This window comes from Amblyomma maculatum, chromosome 6, assembly GCF_055883805.1.
Source record: "Amblyomma maculatum isolate TAMU_Amacu chromosome 6, ASM5588380v1, whole genome shotgun sequence".
NCBI lineage: Eukaryota > Metazoa > Arthropoda > Arachnida > Ixodida > Ixodidae > Amblyomma > Amblyomma maculatum.
The window spans coordinates 143,737,565-143,764,081 of record NC_139349.1 but is presented as its reverse complement, the minus strand read 5'-3'; the positions used below and the strand labels follow the sequence as shown (position 1 = coordinate 143,764,081).

Sequence of the window (26,517 nt, the reverse complement as noted above, 5' to 3'; positions counted from 1 at the left end):
ACACCACAATGAATGCGAAGATGGGAGGAATGCTTGCACCGGAGCATCAAGTCCAATCTTCGTTTGCCGAAGGCCAAGGCTCATGGACACGCCGAACGGCTTGGGCGGGGGTGGTGTCTTCGCTCGAGTGGTCATGAGGTCGCTTCATCGTGGGGTCGGTAGGGTCGGTAGGGTCGGCTTTGGGCTCTTCCTGGTCGTCGTGTGTTGTGGTCAGGGCTGGGGACGAGGCTGGGGACGAGGCTGGGGACAGCGGCTGGTCGGATCTGAGCAAAAAGGGCTAGGGCAGAGCTGAGCGGCGATCTCCACGGGCTTTCGGCAGATGGACCTGGCGTACGGTTGGCTTCGACGGTGCGAGGCGAGGATGGGGATGAACCGCACCTCCAAACAAATGTTACGTGGTGGCATTACAAGCGGTGAAACACGGCGACACAACATAAACAGAACGACGTGATGACATGACGATGAAATATGCTTTAATGGCCAGCGGGCCTGGCACGAGCGCTCCGCCCCGCGCCACTGCCCGCTTCGTCATCTTCGTAGCAATATTCCACTCCAGCAGTCACCATCTATGCACACATTCACTCACAGTAGAACATAGTCCATTCCAGGTGTCACCATCTAGAGTCAAGGTCAGTGTCCTGCAGAAATTTGATGTTAATTCTCGAGATTTCGCCAGCAGTAGACATCCAGCCCGTCGACCCGGTGGCGGCAGCGGTGCCACATGCCAAACCCAGTACAAATTCTTGGTCGCCCTTAATCTGCTGTGACAATTTGGCAGAACACATGAGAACAGAACTCACAAAAAATACTGACAGATTTTGCTTACAAATTAGAAGCGAGCAAGAATAAGCGACGTCTTTGCTGGAAAAGAAATTTAGTCCTCTGGTGCCTTTCTTGCCGAGGTAAAATTTTCGTTGCTTCTTTTCATACTCGCTATCGGTGTCGGTGGATGCGCGGGCCTCAATTTCATTTTAACAACACGTCTTAACAGTACAGCTTCCTGGGCCTTCGTCTGTGCTGCTATGTCCTTTCAAAACACAAATTCATTTTCAGCCCCTTTACGCTTCGCAAGTATGATGTCGCGGTACTTCCCTGATGCAGCGGCACCACATAACAATCGACTTGATCGGATTAAGTGACCCAGAAATGCCTTCGTCGATTGAACGAAGCTCCAGATTTGAAATATTTCGAGGCTCTCCCTCAACTCGTTATATCGAGTTTTAACTGCAGATTTGACGTACACTCCCCGTTTTTTTGTCATTTTTTAGTTTTTTTTTCTTTCTTCGCAATCTTACTTCGCATTGGTTCAAGCCCATTGTGCTTTGGCAACGCGGGCTGGGCAACGCTATTTTTATTTTTTTAATTGGCCGCAGTAACTTTTGTTAGGAACTGTCGAGAGCGGTAAACAGTGCTAGCATTACCAGATAACTGCCCGCATCGATATCTTGCTAGAAATTATCTTCCACGGCACCAGCCGAACCAGAGATACTCCAATAAATGAGGTCAGTGACGAAAAAGGTACGCTTGAAATTAAGCATAGATGCAATAATCGCGATAATCGCGGATAGGGAAGCCATCAGTTCAGTTCAGTTCAGTCGTGTCCGACTCTTCGTGACCCTATTGACCTTGTCACGCCACACTTTCCGGCCTCCCACTATCTTCTTACATGACATAACTTCATCTGCAGCGCCTCGAGGATGCCATCCAACCATCGCGCTAGCTGCCTACCCCTTCTCCGGTGACCCTCAACCTTTCCCAACATCAAATCTCCTGCAACTCCTCTCTTCTCATCCGATGACCAAAGTAGCTGAGCTTTAACTTTAGGAAGCCATAACGAGGCCTAAAACGGCGAGTGACAAATACCTGTCTTGTGTAGTATCTAGTCTGCAGCGAAGAAATCCTAGAAAGAGACGGAACCTGGCGATACGGTCACGCAGTAATACCGCAGAGTAGCTGTACATCTTGGGACCGCTGTCGGCAGAGATGTTTTTGTTAGGGAGGGTCGTGAGAAAGCTTGTCGAATACCTTCAGTACATCAAATGACTTGAATCTAGGAAGAGGGAGGAGGGTACGAGTCATGTGTGGGAGGAAGACGGGGCTTTAAGTATGCATGGTCTTCTAGAAGCCAAATTGTTACAGCCGAAGGAAATGCGTGGAGTTGAGGTAGGCCTCAAGGCGGTTCAGAGCAATAGCCTGATGGTATTTCCAGCGCAAGGAGTTAGGAGGTCTCGCAGCTGGATTATCGCCTCTGTGAGTAGGAAGGGATGCTTCTTGAAAGTGAGTACAGAAGCCAGATTGTACCCAAGCAGTTTCTAAGTATGTAGATACCAGGTTCACTTTTTATTCGGCATGTTCCTGATGCTATTACAAATTGGAGTCCAGAGATTCGTGAAAAAATAGTACGAATGTCTTTTTTTTTTTTGTCTCTTGTGTTAGTAACGAGCTCGGCGGGAGGACTGTTGCTGAACTGAAAGCATACAGTGCCTAGGAGCCGTTTTCTTTTCTCTTTGATACGAGCAATGTGAGGTTCTGAGGTTTTCCAAGCAGCTCAGATGGAATCCTCCAGTGGATTCCGCGTCATTTCTGGACAGAGTGACAATTCTTGGCTGGCGACCTAAAGTGGAGCCAGAGTTATGCAGTTACAAACATAAAATATAAACCAGAATTAGGAGACTTTTTATTCGATCCTGTGCTTTTGAGTAAAATGATGGCTCGCTTCCAAAGATACATTGTAGTCAGCGAACAAAACATTCATGGCTATCTCTCACGCTGTCGATTGTTTACTAGATGAATTGAAGCAAGAGGCGGTTATGCACATCTCAGATCATCTTCAATCCCGGTGCAGGCGGATCTTACTATAGGTATCATAACAAGAAAATAAATATTAGTAGAAGACAACGACACGCAGTCTCTACATTTGACAGAGCTGCATCCGCTGGCCGCTCAATATATGCGGATTCGAACCACCTACAACAGGTAATTTCTCTCCTTTTTCTGTGGCTTCCAAGCACAGCTAACAAAGGCTGTAATAGGCTATTTCTTAATCGGGGGACAAATGGGAGTAAATTGCAAAAAGCCACTGGCGTCAATGCTAGAAAGATCGGCAGAAAAATGCGTCATTAGCCGATTCATAGATTAAAATAGGCATCACGTCGTCAAGCAACCGTATAACCCCCAGAGCAAGAGGAGCATCTTGAATGTGTCACTTGCATGCATTCAGACCCATCTGTTATCAAGGCCATCAACACTTCAGACAATCCTATAAATGTCAGTCTACTGTATGTACAGTCGTCATTGACCGACCACCACGTTATAGCGAACTAGGGTATAGAGTGCAGCTGACGGTGGCCTCTGCATCTCTCCAAAAGCATCTCCCGTTTCGGGCCAAGTTCAAAAGAGTGCGGTTGCAGCGCCGCCAGAAATCCTATATAATGCAATGGCATTTATCAGTCTCCCTTTTGCCCTCAAAACACTGTCGGAGCACTGAATACACAATAAAAACAAAATTTGTTGTTTTATGCACCAGGCACGCGAAGCAACACAAGTTAACAATATTGTTACTTAGCTGTATTCGCAGTTCGTGATGAGGATGAAGAAGTGCAACAGACTCCGAGAAGACGACGACGCTGAGTGTCGTGAAATCAGTGCCCTCATCAATGTTAGCTGTGCGGAGAGCTTTCAGACTGTATATATTCCACGTAACATCTCTTGGTGGAGGTCAATCTATTCGATCCCCTGTCACAAGCTGGATCTCCGCAGCGACCGCCACGTTGGAACCACTACAATGACAACAGACGCCTCTACCTCTACAGCCGCCGCACCTGCTGTTGTCATGGCCCACCCCCATGACCCCGGAACCTTCTGCGGGACCGACGACGTCGACGTGGACGACTGGCTAGCCCTATACGAGCGCGTGAGCAAGCACAACCGGTGGGATCCCACACTCATGCTCGCGAATGTAATCTTCTACTTGGCTGGGAAAGCACGGGTGTGGTTTGAAACCCACGTAGATGACCTAACATTTTGGGATATCTGCAAACAAAAACTACACGAAATCAGTGCCCTCATCAACGTTAGCTGTGCGGAGAGCTTTCAGACTGTAGATATTCCACGTAACAATATTATTTGCAGACGACCTCAGAAACGCCATAGTCATAGTAACGCGCGTAAACGCGTTCGAGAGTGCCCGACATTAGCGCCGTCACTTCCTTCCTCATTTGTGAGGTGAAGCGCCCATTTGAAATCACTTTCGTGTGCTTGGCTGTATATTCTAGTTCACTGTACCTGTCTGGTACCAGTTCTCCCGACTTTCGCATAAACAACAATTTATCATACACCATTCCAGTGTCATAAGATTTCATTGCACATAGCATTCATAGACGAACTGAAGTCTAGCTCATGACCGCGATTCGAGCCATGACATATGCGCCTGAAGCATGTTTTCAAACCAAGGTTTTGATGAAAATAGCTTCCAGGCGCCGCGTAAGGTATGGCAGACTACGTGGAATACGCACACACACACACCGATTATAGTAACGGCAGAACACCTTTAAAATGGCAATGGTTTTAACGCACCTAAACTGAATAGGGCGTGCAAAAGCTTTTTGCGCACAGATGGAGAGCACGTGGGTCGATCGGCTGCGGCGATAGCTACGGCTTTCTGTCCTCGCTTCCGCGTGGAATGTTCGCTTTTGTACACTGCGCTTCGACAGATATTGTTTTTTCGTCCGACCTCGGCATATATGCACGCCACAACATTCTTGATTGGTTTTCACCGTGTGAAACAGTGCCTTCACACTAAAACTTTCGGAGGCTTATCCTGCTTAGACGGAGGACGCCTTGCGGAAGCTCTGCTTGAATTACCCAGGCCAGGACACGTGAGCCAGCCGAGAGTAAGAAAGAGGGGGAAGCCTCAGTTCGCAGGTCGAGCCAACGTTTCGACAAGCGGACTTGTCTTCATCTGGGCCATGACGAAGACAAGTCTACTTAGCGAAACAATAGCTCAACCTGCGAACTGAGGCTTCCCCCCTCTACCCTTGTTCAGTGCTCGTTCATACCGTGTAGCCATCTTCTTCCTCTCGTTCTCGTCTGGAGTAAGGCCCACAAGATCCAAAATCCCAGGCAGCACAAACCATCAGCTTGATATTGGTACTGCTACGCCCGGTCCTACATCGGATCAGTACTGTGTCAACGCACCCCAATCTTGGGCCGATAGATTGTGCTGCCTTGGATCGTTGTTCGGCTCTGGCGTCCGTGTGAGAGCTTGCGCGCTAATGCATGTCCACAACATCACCCGAAAACATTTCACCAACATGAGTAAAACGCTTTCGAATTCATGCACATAAGCAGCCTTAAGCGGCCCTGCCGAATTGTTTGGTTACTGTCCATGCCTTGATTTCTGTTTACCGCCTTCAGGCTTTTATACGTAATTTACTACCATCCCGTCACGTCTTACACACTTCGCTTCTATCCAATTTATTGATTTGCTGCGACAGACATTACGTATATAACTGAGAGGTTAGACAGTTCTATACCCTTGCTTCTTTAAAGCCATATTATGTCTTAGAGAGATTAGCCTGTTCTTAGAAACAAACAAATTATTGCCGTATCCCAAGCAGCGACTTTTTATTCTACTTCATCTGAGCCCTCTGTAATCGCATTCATGAGCGAGCTGCTTTGCGCACACCAACTGTCACTATCATCACCCAGAAACTTCATTGCGGAACCCAAAAAGCCGGGAAACGCCGTATCAACAAGTGACATTCACGAGTCACGTGACAAGTTTGAAACGCATATACACGTCGTTCGCATTCCCATGACGGGCAAGCCACAGGCGTCACTAGAAAGTTGGAGAGAGGAAAGTAAGGGGTAGATGTATTAATTCCAGAATAAAAATCGATTTAACGTCCTCAGCTGCCTTCATGAGACATGTGAAGTGAGACAAGCACAGTCTGGTGACGTGCGCTCTCTAGCCCTAACCAACTTTTCGTCCGTCATGTGTGTCCATCAAGCAAAGTCTGAAAGGCTGATGTGAAGCAAGCTCTAACACGAAACATAAAAATAACTGAGCAGGCTACTTCAAAGCGTTCGGGACTTTGTGGCTGACTGTACTGAGCATTTTTAGAACGGATCGTCAGTTCAGCGAAGCCTCTATGCACAATGCTCTTGCGATAACGGTGTAAATTCGTCAGTGCATTTACCGTCGGACGATTTATGCTGTATAGGCTCGAGCGCTAGACGTGCGTGCTAAAGAGCCGTGATTATAGCCTGAAACTGATGTTTTCTAGCAGTCGAGTCGGCATTTGCTAAAAGGTTTACGACCTGGGATTGAAAACGTCTAGTTTTCAAATAAGCATTTTGCTATTGTAAATTGGCCATCTGGCTTCAGCATTCGAGGTTTTATTACTCAAAAACCTCGCGCTATGAGATTACCTCATTTTGCTCGCTTTCGCGAACATATTCATTTATCGTTACACGACTGCTGCCGGCACGATCCGCCAAGCAAAGTAGGCTACGCTGTCTTGCGGCGCAGATGGACTATAGGTCTAGACAAGACGGCGCGCGGGCGCATTGTACAACGTGCGGCTAATCAGTCTAACGCGAGTCTGAACCCGGAAAGTTTAGAATACATCACCTCCCTGGATGTTTTCTCCGTCTATAGTTATTTGCAAGTCAAGAATGTACCGGCAGAGACCCCTAGAAGGCTTTCAAGCCAACGGCGTCAGTGCTCAACTCTGGTCTCCTTCCAAATGAGACTAACCCTGGTCCATTTCTCTCAAGGCTGAACAGCTTCTTTCTTTCCTTTCTTCTGGGGACTGAACACTATCGCCTTTTTTTTACCAGTTGGCATGAGAGGGGAATAATTCTACTGTGTTGCTTGGAGGTTCCATTCTATCGACGCCATTGATTGGAGGGCGTCCTTTGAGGAACTAAGTCGCTACTTTCTTGACATGTAATTGGCTATATAGACCGCATTTTTCTACACAGACTTAAGGTTCAGCTCACTAAACAGCTGCGACCGATATATGGGTACCAATACGCTATGACCATTGAGTCATTTCTGTCAATATATTTCGTTTTATCTCCCCTTATGTAATTGGTAACCAAAGGTAGAATGGACAGTGTAATGGCTAGAAATAAGCAAGCACGTCAGCACCCTCGGCACTGTTCAGCAAGAAGTTTTAGTGCAATGATGCTCAATGAATAAGCAAAGAAGACAGCACCTCTGACGTCTCGCTCTGGTCGCTGATTGTGGAATGTCGCTCTGAAATATTATGCTTTGCGTTCCCGCTCATTCCTCTGCACTGTTTATCGTCACCGTTATCTCCGTTTTTCTTCCTGCGACGTGCCGAACGCAAATAGGCAGGATCATTAACTTCTCCCAGCGGTCACTGGGGCTCATGGACTTTTCTTTGACGTCGTCGAGATCGGAATTGAGCTTCCAACAGTCCTCTTCTAAGCGTATGGTTTAACGACGTAACTAATTCTATACACTTCCCCTCTGGTTATCATGAAACCACAGATGAAACACTTTCGACGAGACTAAGAAATCACTTCAACTGGTTCGCTGCACTAACCAGTAAACTCATAATGCCCAAAACACAATAACAATTTGAGTTAGGTTATCATTTAGCGCAGGCATTTGTGTGCGTACTCACTACAATAAATTGCAAAACGTATGTCTGATTTCTTTGTGTTCATATTATTTTCAGTATTTGTTATGGTAGATATCTATATACATGTGATTCAACCACGGGGAACTAAGTTCTGCCTCTTCAAAGGCATACACTTTCTTTTCAAGCACGTCAAATAGCTAATCCCGTTCACAAATGTATCGCTACACTGTGGCTGTCCCACCAATGAGACGACTGCGATCTACCAGCGAAATCAAAGTTAGATATGACCCTGCTGGTCGTTTCTATCCTTAATCAGAGACTTGCGCTGACACGCAAATCTCCAAACTGATAGGCCAAGCGTGAGCACACCACACGTTCACGGTTTGCAGGGGAGCGATGGCGCGCATTAGGTGTGCTTTAAAGTCAGGCTGAAAGTGCACCCGTAGTGTTTCGTTCCAGTTGCTAAGCAAAGATTAATCTAAAACTGCTGAAGTCTAGTCTTTCCCCATAACCAGCACACACTGCAGGTAAGTGCTACCATGCACAAGCTTCCGACACTTGTTCGCCAAACGAACTTCGTGAAAGCATGGCGAAGGCGCTTGAACTCTTCCAGAGCCACATCACTGACCTGTTTTGGGAGTTTACCTTTCCGCAAATTAACTGGACAAAACTGCCATCACCTTATAATGCCTCCAAAAATTATTTGACTTTAGATCTTAACCTAGTTTATTAGTTGTCTTCCCCATCCGTGGATCCAAATATATTGGTTTGGTTTGGTTGATAGGATTTAACGTATCACAGTGACTCAGGATATGAGAGGCGCCGTGGTGAAGGCTCCGAAAGTTCGGACCATCTGGGGTTTTTTAACGGGCACTTACATCGCAAAGTACATGGGCGCCTTGCTTTTCGCCTCCATCGAATAGCGGGCGACGCCGGATTTTTTTATCTGTGTCATTCCCCCATCTCCATTCAGCCATCCGTCAATGGAGCTTCATTGCTGAAATAAAGAAGTACAATTGTTTTTTCTTTTTTTTTGCCACAGAAAGCAAATGCTTCTCAATATTTTGAAATGTTCAGTAGGGCATATGTCGTGCACATTTATTTTACACAGGCCCCATAAGCACGATAGGTGCAGGGGGATGTCAATGGGGTTTAATGTTCCAATGGTTTATGGGGTTTAATATCCCCAAGCGACTCAGGCTATGAGACGCCCTAGAGAAAGGATCTGGAAATTTCGACGACATAGTGCTCTTTACCGTACACTGACATCGCACAGCAGACGGCCGCATATTGACTGCATCGAAAAGCAGCCGGGATTCGATCCTGCATCCTTTAACACAGAAGTCGAGCGCCCCAATCACTGCACACCGCGGCGGGGTTCCAATGTATTGGACCTCATATTTACAACAGCCCTAAAACATGCCGTAACATCATCTTTATAGTAAATGCATTTAGTGACCATGATCCCGACCCGTGACTAATAACATTCCGCTTCCCTTTTCTAGCATAGCGCGAAAACAAATTCCCGATTACAATGGAGCTGATTACCTTGCTTTTGACGCAGACCTTCAATAATTTAATACAAAATGCTGTTCCCTTCTTTCTTTGACAGGTCTTACAATGATAACTGTTTTTTGTTTTGTTTTTTCAGTGAAGCAGTCAAACTTGGCAGGAAAACACGGCTCCCTAGCTATAAGCAATCGCACATTCAGCCCTTCATTCGCACGGCAAATAAGAAAAGAAGCGTCTGTACAAAATGCAAAACGAACGGATTATCCGAGTGCTTGGAATAAGTAAAAAGCACCCTGAAAACATATTTCTCTGTTCTCTGTGACGGTAAAGATAAATATGTTTCGCAACTCCTTCTTGCATTATAGAACAATTCGAGAAAATTTTGGAAGATAATAGGTCTTTAGTAATGACATTTCGATAATGTCCAAAACCATCCAACTGTTTGTTTTTTCACATTATTATCCACTTGAGAAGAGCATTCCTGATGTTCCCCACGTACCTGATCCTGATTGTCTGAATATGGCTCCGATTAGCATCACGTTAGATGGCATAGCCCGTTTGATCTTAAGGCTTCCTCTTCAAGAAACGTGCATGAAATCGATTCCGAAATATTAAAGTATAGTGTTTCACCCCTTTACGTTTCAAGTCATCATTTCCTTTTCCTTCGAGACACGTAGCCCCCCTCCAAAAAAAAAAAAAAACGTTGCAGGGGTGCTCCACCTTCAAGGGTAAAGAGCGATGGCGTCCCGTCCCCAGCTGCACGTGTGGGCTTATTTTCGCATGCACGCACTTTGCCACCTCCCTTAATCACCGATCTATTCATTTGTGTCTGTTATCACATACACACTCTTGCGGTTAAGTTGTAAGGTATATCATATTGATACCATCGAATATGCGAAAGACCAAGCCCCATTTCATCTAGCGATGCGAACGTCCGGCGTGGCCAAGGATAGCATGTCTGACTCGGATTGCACGGGTCTTAAAGGGTGCGATTCCCTTTGCCCCCTCATATATTTCAAATTAAAAAACATATACAATAAATTCAGAAGCTCGAGTTGGCAGCTCCTGCCGAATTAGCCAAATCACGTGGTCGCGTGACGTCAAACGTCGAATCGGCTGTGTCACGTGATCTATTTTTTTTTTAATTTATTTATTCAGGTTACCCCTAAAGGCCCTCCAAAGGAGGGTATTACATAGGGGGATCGCCTGACGTCACGTCCATACGTCCAAACAGTGCGTGGCCACGCCAGCTACCCCCTGTCAGAGCCTTGCCGATGAAATTTTGCTCACAACGCTGAATCCCGATTTTCTGAATAACGGCTCCTTCAACGCTGTCGCATTAAATAAATATGTTTCATTACCCCACGTAGCCGAGGCTCCACGGACGTCCGTTATCACTCAATTCCGATACCTAAACTTTATGTATCCGTAGTACAGCGCTTGCTACTGGTGCAACTAGATGCCCTGACGAATATCAGCGTGTGCTATGGTACCCTTTTGTACTGCTCGTGCTCGAAGTGCTCTCGTGTTGGCGCATGTACACACCAGAACGAGAGCACTTCGAACACGAACGGTACAAATCGGTACAATAGCGCGCGCTGATCTTCAGTCAAGGCATCTAGTTGTATCAACAGCAAGCGCTGGACTACGGATACGCAAATAGGTGGCCAGCAGTGAAAGCTTGCGATAAGGGGAAGACGGCCGCTAGCGAGGAGTCATCTGTTCTGGTCATCCCGTGACGACGCATTTTTCCTTTCTACAGTCGTCCTTCAAGACAGTAAATCTGCCAACCCTTTTGCTCCTACGAGCAATGAAAGAAAAAGGCAGAAGTACCCTACGCACGCCGTTGGCTTGAAACAACGCAGGCTAAGCTTGTTCATAGGCTGTGTAAAGTCACCGCAAAGGAGGCAGACTTATCCATCCCTTTCCGCCGCTTCATCCGCTAACACTGGTGTTCGGATGTAGTACACTGCCGCGCCGAATTCACTCTTCGCCTCAGCCAGCTAGAAACCCAAAAAAGAAAAAGAAACAAGAGGGAGGGGCGATCGTCTTTCTCTCCGTGTTTCTTCACTTGTTGCTGGAAAAAATGGTAACGCTAAACTTTGCAGCTAAGCGCATCAATCAGCTTGAACCGGTTGGTATTTGCCGCCGAAATGTGCGGAGTGTGAAGTGATAGAAGGCTGTGGATCTCGGCCGAGAGCGCAGGCTTCGCTCTTTATGTCTGCTCTTTATCCCAGCAATAACGTAGAGCAGTTTGCAAAGTCGTTAACGCCTGCGGCGCGGCTGCCTAAGCGGATGCGGCCACGCGGCGTTCACGTTTTCACTTTCTCGCAAAAGTGGCTGCAGGGTCTTGCTTTGAGAACCGGCTTCGACACGAGTGGAATCTGATGAAGACCGCGACACGCAGTTCAAGAAGGTGGCTGTTTAACACGTGAAATGTCAAGCTGCTGGTGATACCTTAATTGCCTGATCCAGCTACCAGAGAAAATGACCTACGGGCTTCGCAGCCGTATGCTGTTTTCCTGTTATGTGTTTTATTTATTATGCGCCATCATGCGATGCTAGAGGTCACACTGTGACGATGTAAGAGTGGCTGTAGTATCATATTGATACACGCCAGATATGCGCCGATGAATACGAGGATAATCGTGCGAACGAGTAACAGCACACTAAAGCCAACCGCTTTCTTTGAACCGTTTTAAGTCTCATTCAGTGATTTGTTTCGAAGCGCCGTCGCAGAGGAGCCTGGAGGCGTGAAGCGGAAGTTGATTCACTACTACCGTCGCGCATGCGCAGAACCGAAGATCACGTTCAGGCGAATGATGTGGGGTCTTCGTTGTCTCACTGGTTTCCTCAGCAGTGCCTCTTAATTAAACCGCCTGGCAACGGTTCTGTCGCCGCCACCGAGCGATTTCATCGTCCACAGTCGCAGGTTAATTTAATAAACAATTCAAACTGCGTTTCTGTGTCCCAAAAGCGTGTGCTATTCTACTTAGTCCATGAGCATCTTCGGTTACAGGTGCGGAACACACACAGACACTAAGGTATAGGCGGGACTAGCTCCCGTCAACCTTCCTTGTGTCCGTGTTTGTTGATGAACAATTAGGCTATAAATACGGAACATGTATATACGTGGCCCGTGCCGTTTCTTAGTTTAGTTGGAAGGTATTATAAAAAAGGGAAGTTTGAAATGTCCTTTTTCAGAAAGGCGCATTAATTTTCTATGTGGCCTCTGCCGCCTGCTAATGAACGTTTGATACCGGTGCACACCACAGTTCCTGCATGCCAAGCGTGGAAAGATAGCGGCTGCTCTATCTCATATATCTGCACGCATCCTCAGCCATAAGACATCTGAAAGGTAAGCGTCTCGCACTGGTCGAAGGATTCATCTATGCACTGCGGCATTTGTGACAAGAGCCACCCCAATTCTTGTATACGGCGTACGGAAACCACAGGGCACCAGTAGCTTAAGTCAACCACCGCCGGTGAAGACTGTTCGAATTGTGATGTGCATGCACCTATATAACGGTAAAGAGCTATCCATCCCAAGAATTTTGAGCTGAAACAACCCATTTTGTTCACTTCACTTCATAATGAATTACAGCCTGAACGACAAAATCTACTGAACGTTCACCATATTATCACCGAGATAAGTCTTCACAAAGCACAAGCAACAGCAGAAGTCCTTACATTTACGCTTCTAATCCTAGTTCGTGACTACACTTACAAAGGTGGAAATGGGGCTGGCCTTCTCGTTCTTCTGTCAGCCAACTCGGAGAAATGCAAAAGTAGGAAAAACGCTTCTATATTTAAGGACATGATAGCCTTAATAGCTCTCGACTGCGGGTCCTTTCGCGGATCCTCGTTTGTGTGCACTCTGCTGATCGCCTAATCACTAACCGCTTAATATGTGCCTCTATCGGCATGCAGTCGTAGGCTAGCCGTTGATGTGAAGGGCCATCCGACGTAGATACCTTTAACCGAGCCGTACGAACATTCCTGCGTGGCCTAGGAATAGCGACGTGCCTTACTCCTCGCCCAATAACATTAATAGGAAGGCCGGATTTTCCCATCTCACTCGCACCTCAGATTAGAAGCCCGTGTTGGCAGCGCACCTGCCACGTCACGTGGTCTTGTGACGTTACACACACAGTCGACCAATCAGCGGTCGGCCATGTCACCTCTCAACTACCGCCTGCCAGAGTAAAATATGGGTGTGATTTTTCAACAGCACCAGATTTCTTAAAGAACGTGGCGTTTGACGTCATCGCTTGAATACGTTAGTACCGGGCATGCAACACGATCCCTTGAAGAACAAAGGCTTCCCCAGACACTGAAGTTATGTGGAGCGTGTAAGTTATTATAAGGAAGTGTTGAAGGCAGAGGAGAAGCAATGGACCGTTTGCAAAAGTCTGGAAGTCAGCTTCTCTACCCAACGAAAATCCCTTCAGCATGGCGGCGAAACCTGTTTTAGGGGCAGAAATTGAGTACAGTGCAGGACACATCCATTGTGACAATTCCTCCCCTCCCTTACCATCCCGCTTTGCTATCGCGAAGGGATGCTGCCCACCAGGTGTGTGCACACTTAATTCTCGAAATAGAAATATTCAGCGCTGCATCAAACTTCTCCCTCAGCGACAGGTCGCGCCGTCATGGTAAAGGAGTTTTTTGCTATGCAGGAAAGCTGACTTGAGTTTTGCAAATTGTCTATATAGTCACTTTAACGTGACAGTCAAGGCCCCGTTCACCAAGAGTGCCCACGTTGTGAGCGAAAAATTGTCAGCATTTCTCTGGCAGTCGACATGTGACCGCAGTCAGATTGGTCGGCGCGTTGTGCGGCGTAACGAGATCACGTAACGTGGAGTAGGTAGGAGTTTCCAACTGCGATAGCTCCATCTATGTAGGAGGGTGAAATGAGAATTGATCAAACCTGCGAGGTGCCTTAGATCCCGCACATGTGACAGCTTGCGACAGAATGCTTATGACAATGTGTGAGATGACGTAGGCAGGAAGTAAGAGATTCTTGGCTGAAAGTAACAAAGAATCACTGCTGGAGACATCCGTCCCTATTGCGCAGCAAAGCAGCAAAAGAGCTTCTCCCAACAACAGCGAAGCCCTCCGGCTTGTGTGCGTACAGGGGGAAAAGGCGGCAGAACGAAGCAAAACAAGCCTTTTGCGGTGCACCCACTGTTGAGAATATTCGTTAGGCCCCATCTAAAGTGTTCTTAATAAACTCCCGTTGCCCGCAAAGACTCTCAAACCTCGCCTCGCGGTATCCGCGGTGCAGCGCGCGCTAATCAATTTTTATCATCATGTGGCATGGTTGCAGTGGCGTCGCGAGGTGGGTGCGGGAGGTGCGGACCGCATCGGGTGCTGCTGGGCAGTGAGCGGGAGAAAGGGGCGGGGAGCGAAATTAATTATTGTGTAAAGACGCGACAAGGTGCGCATTGTTGCCGCTGAAACACTGACTGGCAAGTGTGATCTTCTCGCAGAACGAATTATTCTGTTGTGGGGAGTGCTTGAAAACACATGCCTTAGGTTTATGCCAGAGGCTCCACGCCATTTTAACGTTGGACCGGGCCTGTGTGCGTGCGTGTACCCTGGAAACACCAGCATTAACCTGACACCCATCGGAAACCGTCGCCGCGCCGCTTATTTTGGTGTAGGTGCAGTTCAATCTTCTTTTCCTAGCGAGGACCGCTGGCAGTATCTCTCCGTCAGTCTTTTGTCATATTCATTTATCTCCTGTCTTTCTCGCTCCTCGGCACGGTCACACATCCACCTCACACTTTCAAAACACCGAAAGGCACGGAATGCCAGTTTCTCAGTGGAAGGGCAAGTCTGATCACTACACAGAGGAGGTACAACGGAAGTTGCGATCCGGTCTTAAAACGCGGAAACGGGGGGACTTTGCGCCTGATGACCCTAGCGACGCCACGTACTGAATGGCTGGACAGGAAGAAATGAAATACGTTCCACCGTTGTGTTCAGATCGTAATAGTTAGTTTTCTTTGCGCACACATGTCGGCGCTACACTGACACCACTACACTGTACTATACTTCATCACCCTTTTTGCATGTGCATGGTAACCAACCATTCAAGCTGCCTCATTACCCCCTCCAATACCTGCATTAACTCTAACACCCATTTCACCTATAATGCGGTCAGATCTGTCGCTTTCCCTATACATTGTAGTGCCTATAGAATAAGTGCAGCAACATAATTCTACTGATTTCCGAAATTCAGACTCTCCAACTTTGCAAGGAAACTGCTTCCAGCTGGTGTGCTGGAGCCATATCCACCATTGCAGGGCCGCGTGTGCACCGGAAAACCCCCGCCACATGAATCATTTTTGCTTCACGAAACGATTCGCCGCTGCAAAATTCTAAGTGCGAGGCTCATCGATGGCCTCTTATTTTTAGCTACAAAAGGGTCCAAAATCGTCTTAACAGGTTGCCCTCGCCCGCGCACCTATGACGTGGTGAATACGAACAGCCGGAAGGAAGAACGGCTGCAAGCTTGACGGCATAAACGTTGAGGTGCGAATAGAGTGGCACGATTCATTCCTCCTCGAAATATGCGCAGTGTGTTACACTTTCACTCATTGCCGTTAACTGCAACCGGACATGTGCACATTGAGGACTTGAATGATGAGACAAGCAGCACACACAGTCTCTCCTAGAAGTAATTTATTACCTCAATGTTACATCACCTCATAAAAGATTTGAATACCCTGTATGCAAAAATGCTTTGTATATAAAATGGAATTAAATAAATACACAAAACAGTGTAAATACGTGATTGCCGTATTCCAAATCAAGTCACTTGGCTTCAGATTACTGTTTTTTTTTATTCTAACATCACTGTCGTGTTGAAGAGGTGGCACAGGTATGCAGCTAGAGCTTCGTTGAAAAAGCTCTTACACACAGTGCCACAATGGCCCTCTCCAACAAATACATTCATCACATGTGGAACAGTTGTAGTTGCACTACGACCTGCAGTGATTGAAACAATGTGCTGATTGGCTAGGTTGATTTCCTATTTGACTTTAGCACGCCTGTGTATTTATTCCTAGATGTAAATGCACACCAACCCCTCCTTAGGACAATGTGCACACACCCTGTGAAAGGACGATTGTACTCACTCACTCCTTCAGCACTCTACGCGTGACCAACACGAGAGCACACGTCACACACCAACAAGGAACTCTGAATAGCGCAGTGACAAGGACACAGAAAGGCTTCACAATGTTTAGCCTCCTTGAAAGAACAATGACACCTCCCCAACAAAACACTGGCATACCTAACAAGACAGAACCTTGAAAACAGCCATGCAGTCAAGAGGCCCATACAACAGGTCAAAAGCATCGAACAGAGCCCGTGCTGCATTTAGAGTCAGGCCAAATTATACTATCAAATCAAAGAAAGAAACTCCTGCAGGCATTCTGACCATGTCAAGCAGAGCAACGACAAAAATGGCTGCCCTTGCAATTCGCAAGGTGTTACTGCGGCTCTGGCAAAAGAATCCATTATGAGTGGCCAGTGATGCTCCACCGCACATTAAAAAATGACCTGAGCGGCCCAGACATTCTTCCACGCTGAACAACATTAAGTACAGCCAGTACCAATGAGCGCACCAATAACAAAGACTGTAGAAAAAAAGAGCACAGTATCTTGCCAGTGCACCATATTCACACAGATGAAAAAAAAGACGAAAACAAATCAGCCACTATTTAAACACAAGAGGTGTGAACAGCTTGAATTGCCGACCTCCCACTTCTAGGAATCATCAACCATGCAAGTGTAACAACAGCGAAACATCCCAAATAATAAAGAAAAAAGAAGCTATCTATTCTTCCATAAATATATTAAATAAAAACTCATAACACGACTAGCTATACCACAAGTGTCGTCGTTGCCTTCGTGGAATCTTTAATGGTGCACGTTCCCACTTTGGAATGACGGCATAAAAAGTAAAGAATGCAGCATGCACACAAAACAAAAAGAAAAAGCCTTCAGACAAATCTGCATTTCCACTGGCAAAGCTTCATGGTACATCTGCTAAAGCACCGGTGCAAAAATAGTTGCTCCACATTTTCTCAGCTTAAACTAGAAACGTCAAGAAAAAGTGCGCAAGAATACATATAATAGTATCTATATATTAGGCTCTGATGACATCCATCGGCAAGTGCAGCAAAATGCAGTGGTACTTCTCAAGTTTCACACACTAGTGCAATGGTGAACTAAGAAGAAATAAATATGATGTCACCCCAGAAAGACTAGGCTTGCGAAAAGACGCGGCTCTTGGGACATCTGTGGTTACTGAACACAAGGATGACAACAGTGGACATGTTGGCAAGAGGAGGAAAAAAAAAACCAGTGCAGTACATCATGACAAAGATAGCCCCAATACATTAAACTGTTTCTGTACTTGGTCACTGCACCATGGCACAGGTCTAGGGGGGAAGCTGCCAACAGTGATATGCTGCGACGCGTATCAATAGTAAAACTTCAGTTTCACATGCCAGCCGCAACATCTCATGCTCTAGCACCTAGGCTTAAATAAACCCCGCCACTGGAATGCGAACCTTAAAAGAAGCAAGAGTTGAGGCATGTAGTGAGGGACAGCCCTTAAACAAAGTGAACGCAAACAAAAATGCACATTGCTGTGTGCCCGTAAAAAATAACAAGTAAAAAAACATCATATTGTACTGCAGGAAAAGCTTCTCAAACGAGAAACAGAGACGACCCTCGCGCAGAGCATCCCGTCAAGTTGGCAAAACACGTTGGCAGAATACAGAATGCACTGACCACGTCTCTCCGCAGTGTAATACAGGTGCTGATCTAAAGTGTTCGAGTGGTCAGAGAGAGAGTCAGGCATTCAGTAAGCTCTTACAACTATATATTACCCTGTGCAATAAAGGTGAACCGTCCAACAATGTAGCACACCGAGGCATGTCTCTGCTGACATGCGCAAAAAAATGGAAATGAAACAGAGAACACTGCTGAGTAAACATCACTCGAGCCACTCGTCATCATGAAGTACACCTAGTGATTAGAGTTTGTACAAAGTATATTGACTTATTCAAAAACAGCACTAAGCACTCCAACCAGACACTATGATATCACGTTTTCCAGTGCAACACATAAATGCACCATGGGCAGGAAAGAGTGGGGCCAAAGGTACAGACTCTCACACTAGATGGCAAGAGCTCTTTGGAATATGCCATACAAGTATGCCACCAGAACGATCTTTTTTTTCCCCTTAAAAATAGATATAGTATATATATTTATATATATTTATATATATATATATTATAAGCAACATCTGTGTGTATACGAGTAACTGTGGTTTTCTTGCTCTCAACAGGTATATCAGTAGAAAATTGTCATGTCACTTCTGGTTTCACCGGTGCCCCTCGGAACGTTTAGTTTGTGTGGTTCTCTGCTTCTGGCTTGTTGGTCCTTAAGAGCAGTCCGCCAACATGGCTGTTTATCTGGTGTAGTGAATGGCAAATGGCAAAATGTAAAGGCTTTACACGGGGCCTCGTTTCTGGCCCACACAAACACCTTGCACAGAAAAATGTCTAGAAACAAAAAGCACAGCCGCTAGAGCAGCGGTAAAACAATAAATACAAGAACAACCTAGAGCACCGGAAGAAGAAAGGCATGCCTCCTGATCAGGCTTCCGCTCCATTCTTGTGGTGATGGGATTGCAGGTGCTTGTCGTATTGGTCCTTCCGGTAGAAAGTGCGCTGGCACTCGCCACAGGTGTGAGTGCTGATGCCAAGGTGCTGTCTCCGATGACGCTTCCAACTGCTGTAGTGGGTGAAGAGCCGTTTGCAGTCGTCGCACTTGAGCACCACATTTGAGGAACTACCAGCCTGGTCACTGGCAGGAGAACCTTTAGGCTCCCTTTCAGGCAACCCTGGGTCAGATGCCACCGCTTGCTCATCAGCTTCGCAGCCATCATGTTTGGAAACGACTGCGCTACCGTCTTTCTCCCATGGGTAGTCCGAATAGCCGAGGGGTGATCGCCTTTCACCGAGAAGCGTCTTGAGGATGTTTCCATTGCGATCGAAGGTAGATGGCAAGTTATGTTTCTTGGCTGTTGTCAGTGCCGAACGCAGCTGTGAGAATGGCTCAGTGGCTTCAAGCTTGATTGGTATCATGGTGATTTCACCATTTTTTGGCAGAAGCTCAATGATGTCCTTCGAGAGATGATGCTTCATCTCCCCATTGACTGATGCATCCTCTTGGCTGTGGCCAAGGTGACTGGTGCGGGTAGGAAAACCCTTCTTTGCTTCTTCAATCAGGATCTCGCTTCTTGTCTTCACTCGCTTCTCAGCAGGGACCGACTCACCGTTTGAGAGACTGGTGTTGTGTTTCCCTTCGGCATTCTTGGAGGTTCCATTGCGGCACCAATTGAGAAAAGCTTCCCGAACCTTTTGAAAAGGTTCAGTGTTCCCTACTGGAGGCACATGGGCTTCGGAGGGAGTCTCGGGAACCACGAGATTCCCAACCTTTGACATATGTGAAAGCACATGTTTCTCCATGACGTCCCGTGGACCACATGCGTCACAGGCATCGCAACAAAACCAATCCACCAGGAGATGGCTTAGCTCCTGGTGTGCATGTGCATTCTGAGGGTCGTCAAATGTTCGCAGGCACAGGTTACAAACTGACTTGTCACTGCAAATGTGCACCGAATCAATGAGTGGCTGACAGCACTTCAAGCAGTCCTTTGTTGTTGTTCCGTGCCTGTGCTCTGAATGGGGTGTGTAAATACTGTTTACTGCATCGCCTGCAATATTGATGATGTTGTGCACGTCGCGAAAGTGAGTTACCATCTGCTGCACTTCTGGAAAACATTCCTTGCACCATCCGCAGCGGTAAGGCTGCTTATCCACTTCGCAAAGCTGATTATCTGCGCCCGATTGAATCGAGCTGACAAATTCCTCGAGAGATTTTTTATTTGCAGGGTCCACATCGTGTAAGCCAGGCTTCTTCTGCACTGATATGTCGAAACTTGGCAGCATTGAGCTGTGCTTGTCGAGAACGTGCTCCACCAGAGCATTGCCATCTTCTAAGGTAAGGTCACAGCAGCAGCAAGTGTGGCTCTGAGCCTGCACAAGCTCCTTGTGTATAGAATCGATATGCTTGCTCAGCATGCTAGTTTCTTTGAAACAGTGACCGCAGTAACGACAGATGTGAACTATCATATGCTCCTGAAGATGTTTTTTCGTGGGGAACTTGGCAGAGCACAAAGCGCACGCCTCTAGAGCCAAAAAAGTGCGAGGCATACCAGCCAACCCATCATCCTTTCCATCCTGACTAGAAGAATCTTTTCCCTGTTCAATGGCTTTAGAAACGGCGGACAAGTCATCCTTACACTGGTGGTCGTAGTATGACTGTTCGTCGGGAAAAAACTGAAAGCACACCAGGCACGTATATTTGTCAGCAGCAGAGTTGAGGGAGTCTGCATCTCCGTTGAGGCCGACAAGAACTGTGTCGTCTGAAGTGGCATCACAGTCTTGGTTGCCTAGCTCAAGTTTCTTAACGCAAAGCATGGTTTCGTCAGCCGACTGCTGAGATGGCGTCTGGCCCATGAGCTGAGGCAGCATGGTGTATTTTGACGGTCTACCTCTTCGGGAACGAACTATTGTGTTCTTGTCGTACTCCTCTGGGAGCTTCGAGTGGGAAGATAAAAAATGGGAAGACAGGTCAGAAGCACCTTCCGCAATGTGTCCGCAGACAAAGCACTTGAACTGATCACCAGAAAGATGCTTCTTCTTGTGAGTTGTCAATGACTCAGAACGAAAGAAGCTCATGCAGCAGTGTTCACAAGTGTAGGGACGCACACCCGTGTGCATCTTTTTGTGCCTCAGGTAGCTGCTTCGATTTATAAAAGTCTTCTTACAGACTTCACAAAGGAAGACGCCCCTTTTGGTGGGGTCACAGAGCCCAGTGCCTGGAAAAGTTGGACTGAAAGCAGGTGCTGCTGCTAGATCGGCTGTTTTGGTTTCCTTCTTCACTTTCTGTGCCTCTGAAGACAACATACCTTGGAGGCTAAACTCTGACAGCATACCATGGAAGACTTCCTTAGCTACCTCCTCAATTCGCATCCGCTTTGCGTCGTCTGCCTCAGGTGTAGGTGTGGGAGCCTTTGGCGCCCACACACGTTTTCTGCCATGTTTGTCCTCTTTGTGCTTCATCAGTTGAGCCTTCGTCCCAAACACTTCAGAGCAAAGGTTACACATCCACTGGTGTTTCATTCCATTCAAACTTTTGGCACTACCTGCATCTCCACTGTCTGCCGGACTAGAATCTGCGCCCTCCTTGATTGGCTGTAGAGACAGTGAGTCAAGCACTATGGTTTCCACGGGTGTCTTTGCAGCAGAAGCAGAGTCGCCCACAAGATCAACATCACTGGTGGCACCAGTGGCAAACCGGTGCTTCGTCCGAATGTGCTCCTTGAGGGTGTCACTGTTTTTCAGCCACATTTCGCAGACAGTGCACTGGCACATATTCTGCATCATGCTGTTGTGGATCTTCTCGTAGTGCTTGATCCAGAGGTAGCGCCGAAAGAATTGCTTCCCACAGATGTCGCACGTGTAACGATGACCACACGAATGCATCCGCAAATGCCGACGATAGCTGCCGTAGTTGGTGAACGTCTTGGGGCACAACTTGCACAGGTGCAGGGTCTTGCCATCGGGCAGGGAGCTGGTTGAAGGAGAGTCTTCTCGGCTAGGGCTGTTCTCGCAATCGGCGGCATCGTCAGCTACCTCCATGGCGGCAGTAGGCGCTTCTGAATCTTTGGCTTTTTCTGGGGATGGGCTCTCTTCTTCCTCAGATTCCCTCGAAACCGAGTAGTCCTCGGAGAAGCATTCCAGGCAGTGTTGTTGCAGCTCTGTTGGGCTGCTGAATGACGTCCAGCAGAGGCCGCAAACATGCTTTGGTGCGTCGCCTCCATCACTGGCATTGCTGCTGTTGTGGTTGTTGCTGCCAACGTCCATGTTGCCATCTGGCATGATCTGCGCAGGAAGGAATCACTCATGAATAAATGACATCAGCACAATAAATATTGCTCCAAGAGCTTAATCCAAAAACAGAAAACACTGCTTTCAACAATAATTACCGGAATCTCCATATCAGCACCAACCCATTTGTTGCCATTGACAGGGTGCCATTTTCTTCGTCCCCATGAGCACGACGGAAGTGACAATTGATTGGAATAGCATTACAGGTTAGGTTCCTAGATCCTAGTGTGATGCTTATTTACTTGGCAGTCATCTCAAGCCTACGAGCATGTGCATGGCTTAATTCTGTTACACATAAATTTACATAATTTATGTTCACGCCTTAATGCAGTTTGCACGAAACAAACACGTGAAAAGCAATAGCAAGGGCAAGGAATTAAAACATGTGCTACCATGCTCTTACAATTTGCATCAGTTGTTATTTGCATCATTTGCATAATTTATGTTCACGCACTAAATGCAGTTCGCACGAAACAAACACATGAAAAGCAATAGCAAGGGCAAGGAATTAAAATATGTGCTACCATGCTCTTACAATTTGCATCAGTCAGATTTGCAGTGCATCTAGTTATTGTTCCATAGTCGGTTTCTGCAGGCATTGTGTTTGATTAGGGTACCTGTGATTGTGGCAAGTTGGTTATTCATGAAGACTGTAGCCCACAAATTTCTGCCACAGAGAGAAGATGGCAAGCAGGTATTGCATTTGGTCTACATTGATGGTAGGCCCACCTATGCTTCATCAAGCAATAACAAATTAAAGTAGAAGACAGGTCAAGACTCTTTCAAGTATCTATCTGCCTGCATGGTATGCAATATCAGGCGTGGAGGCAGCAAAGAATTTTTAATACATATATAGCAGTCAATGTTACAACACGGAGAGCATTTGTGACAAAGCTAAGCCTGCATTTTTATGTCTCCAAGCTGATTTTATACCAATAGAAAGAGCACTGCTGCAAACGCCTTGTAGAGAATCGTTATAAAATGGCACGGAGAAAAACCTAAGAATATTCCTCGCATAGCTGTCCCGTGCATCACATCCATAAAGCCATGTGCATATCATGCACGCCACAGAATAAACTCCTGTCGCCTATTTGCTTTCCACTCTGCAAAGTCTTGTATCTTCACAGAACTATAAGAACCACATTCTGTCAAAATTTTCTGAAAGTTAATCTCTAGTGCATGCTATCACAAATATGAATGACACATAATGAGACATTAGCTCAATTTGGTACTTCTTAAGTGCAGAATAGCCCTATTTCCCACAAATTAATTGCTGCACATTCATACAACACACAAACTACTAACAGCAGAATGAAAGATATTGAAAACGTTTAACAAATTCTGCCAAAGTTTGAGAATTAGACCAATTTTCCGGCCTAAAAATAGACAAATAGTTGACCAATTATTTATAAAACTGCTTCTTTCTACGTTATGCTGAAGGCAAAGTGCAGCCAAGTGAGTAACGGCAAAAAAAAAAAGCAGCATGAACTGGCCAACAACCAGGTCTTTAGATAGTAGCAGTTTTCTTCTAATAAAAAAAAAAAACAATGGAAGGACTGTGATGGAACCTTGGCTTGAGAGAAGCTGGTTATAAAATCTCCCATGCTGCCTCTCGTGTGGCCGAGCAGCGATAGCCAGCTGTTTGTGGAGCCTGCAGCCCTACGGCACACTGCCACACTGTCCAAGGTGCGCGTGATGTTGAAAGCTGGGTCAGCAGACGCACGTGCTGGGGCTCTGCTGCGTCTGGCTGCACTTTTGGTTTTGTTTACTCTCGCCCCCCTCTCGGCCACACCTGTGCGTGGTACCCGTACATCTGTGCCCTGTTTTCTGCACTCCTCCATTGCTTAACGCGGGCTAGGCACGACAAACAAGCCAGCGTATACATCACGGATATGATACATCCTGTATTCTGAATTCACTTTCGCACTCGCACTGCAATGGGTTCAATGCTTCATTTTATGTCATTTGAATACAAGCACTAGGCCTTCGTCACAGGACACTGCACAACTGAATGATCAAACAAAAATAGGCAAAGGTGAAAAAAATGAAAAGGTCAACATCAAAGAAATGTGCTTCAAGCTAAAAAAAAAGGTAATGTTCAATGCAGTCCTATGGTCCTCAGTATATATCACCAAAAATTAATAATTACAACATAACGGCCCTCGTCGCAAAGCACAAACAAACGGGTGTGATTCCAGGCATAGTTTACTGCGGTACAGTTTACCATTTTAGAGTAATGCAGATAAAGCCGTGGAATTGATTTGTTCAATGTAAAAAATAAAACTATAAAAAATGTGTCCAGCAATTGTGCGACCTGCCAGAGTACTAGGTACTGGTAGGATTGTAGAAGCCATGCAAAGCTGCAATTTAATGATACAACTGCATAAGAGATAATAAGCGGCTTCATGTTTCACATGTGCACTTGCATTATGTTCCCACGTGCGGTCTAATGCTCAAAATGCGATCACAGACCACAAGAAACATCAATAACAGTCAGTACCAGAGAAACTAGAGGAGTCATATGAGTGCAAGGGTCAACAATCGTAAACGCTGGAGCTTAACACAAAACGTGTAGTAAATGCGTGTAGAAAAAAAAAAAATTGAAACGGGAAGAGGCAGCATAACACTCCACACTCCGAAACAGAATGCATTTCGCATTAGCTACACGTACGGTTTCAGAAACCATGCACGTAAAAAAAAAGAAAGGGAACCGTCGCCCGCTTCACTTAGGGCTTCGCGGTTATTCCCTCGTTTTAAAACCAAACGTCGCTAAATTTCGGAGAAGATCATCCATAATGTTTATAACAGCCCATTCCGTGAGTCAACTTCCCCACGATCAGACAACAACAACAAAAAAAAAAATAACATCAAAGAATGATCCCAGCTCTTACGTTGTACCCATTGCTTATGGAAGCAGGCACGCAGCGACCGCGTCGGCAAAACATCCGCACATAAGCGAAAGACTGACCGCTCGCTCCTCCAGAGCTCCTCTCCCGTAAGGACACGCCGGCCTAATCAATCCGCAAGAATACGGCATGTACCGATCCGTTTCAAGCGACGATAAGAGGCGAATTACAAGCCATCGCGCCTTGCACGGTGTCATCAATCACTTGCGCTAACGCCGAGCTAAAGAGGAGGGGTGGTAAGCTTTCACCACCCTAAAGAGAGGGAGAACTGCGAACCAGACACGAACACCCACTTATGAGCCGGCGAGGCCCGACTTATCCCGGTAAATACAGCGTGGCCCATTAATTATGCCGGCCGGCCGCCCCTGGCCACCCCGGCAGCACCTCCGACGGCGGCGGTAAATAATGACCAGCGGCGCGATCGCCGGGGCTGGGCCGGCGGCCCAAGCCGAGTCGCCATCATAACGGCACCAGCGCGGAGGCTAGTGGTCACGGGGTCCTTGGGGGGCCAAGCACTGGCCGCGAAGGGAGTACTTACCTTGGCAGCGGCTCGCGGCAAGTCTGGTCGTCGAACCACCTAGACGACGACCCGCAGATCGGCTCGGACCACACATAAGTAACACGACGGGGGAAAGCTCGCTGGTAGGCCGAAAAGAACACTTCGTCGTCTTCGGTGCTGCCGCCGCCGCCGCAGACTCGACCGGGCGCAGCAGCAGTCGTCGTTCGCCAGCAACACCTGTGCCTCGCCGCCGTCGCTGCCTGCGGCCGCCGCGCGCCACCCCCGTGAGGCAGCACCACCCTGGTAGCCGTGATCGCTGGCGCCATCTAGCTAGCGCCGCGAGCCCAGATGGCCGACCGGTTTAATGCGCCACGAGCGGCACCGAAGCGAAGGGAGAGAGGGCGAGAGCCGCACCACGGGGGTGACCGAGGAGGAGGGCTGCTCAGCCAACGCACTCGCGCGAGCTCGGGCGCCGGGAGACCACGCAGCCGGAGCTCGGAGGAACGAAACCCTCGGGCGAGAGCGGCTTGCGCAAGTGCCTCACCTCGCGGGCGGCGGCCACTGCAGCGCGCCGCCGCGATGGCCACTGCTGCGCCGTCGGTTGTCGACATCGTGACGATCGTGACAGCGGGCGACGCCAGCCGCGCTCCGCGCGCGCGCCCGACCGCGAGATTGCTGCGCGCTTGCTTGTTTGTGCTTCCCTCCTGCGAGACACCGCTACGACTGCAGCGGCGGGAGGCGAACTGGTGCGGCGTTTGCGACGCCTAGCTGGCTTCGTCGGGCCTTGGCATTTTGATTACGGCCCGTCGGGCCGCGACGCAGGCATGCATGGCCCGCGTGCATGGTGTCTTGACGTGACGGCCGGATGTGGTCCATGGCCGGGTGGCACCCGCCTCCCACTGCATCGCCGAGTCCGCTCCTTTGCGTCAGACAGGGAGGAC

The 26,517-nt window shown here is 47.5% G+C and overlaps 1 protein-coding gene and 1 long non-coding RNA gene across 3 annotated transcripts in view; both read right to left on the bottom strand.

Annotated features, from left to right (window-relative positions):
• LOC146186950 (uncharacterized) overlaps positions 1-11,373 on the bottom strand; it is a 130,534-nt gene extending 119,161 nt beyond the window's left edge. Inside the window, exons 1-3 of one of the 2 annotated variants that reach the window (XR_014707886.1) lie at positions 10,962-11,373; positions 8,495-8,613; positions 2,092-2,614 (exon numbers count right to left, since the gene is read on the bottom strand). This is a non-coding gene — a long non-coding RNA (uncharacterized LOC146186950). Of the gene's footprint in view, positions 1-2,091; positions 2,615-8,494; positions 8,614-10,961 lie in introns of those variants that run through there. The other variant, XR_014707885.1, reaches the window with a different exon arrangement.
• A 4,592-nt stretch (positions 11,374-15,965) lies between these two features.
• Positions 15,966-26,006, bottom strand: LOC146186949 (uncharacterized). Its single transcript, XM_084607516.1, has 2 exons — positions 25,616-26,006; positions 15,966-22,165 (listed from the first exon to the last, which is right to left on the bottom strand). Exon 2 carries the CDS (start codon positions 22,160-22,162, stop codon positions 18,809-18,811), a length of 3,354 nt encoding a protein of 1,117 aa, XP_084463642.1. The 5' UTR covers positions 22,163-22,165; positions 25,616-26,006; the 3' UTR covers positions 15,966-18,808.
• Between the last annotated feature and the right edge of the window lie 511 nt (positions 26,007-26,517).

What these genes read in the sequence shown, in the direction of transcription:
- LOC146186949 (XM_084607516.1), bottom strand. Translation starts at nt 22,162, where the DNA reads ATGCCAGATGGCAACATGGACGTTGGCAGCAACAACCACAACAGCAGC.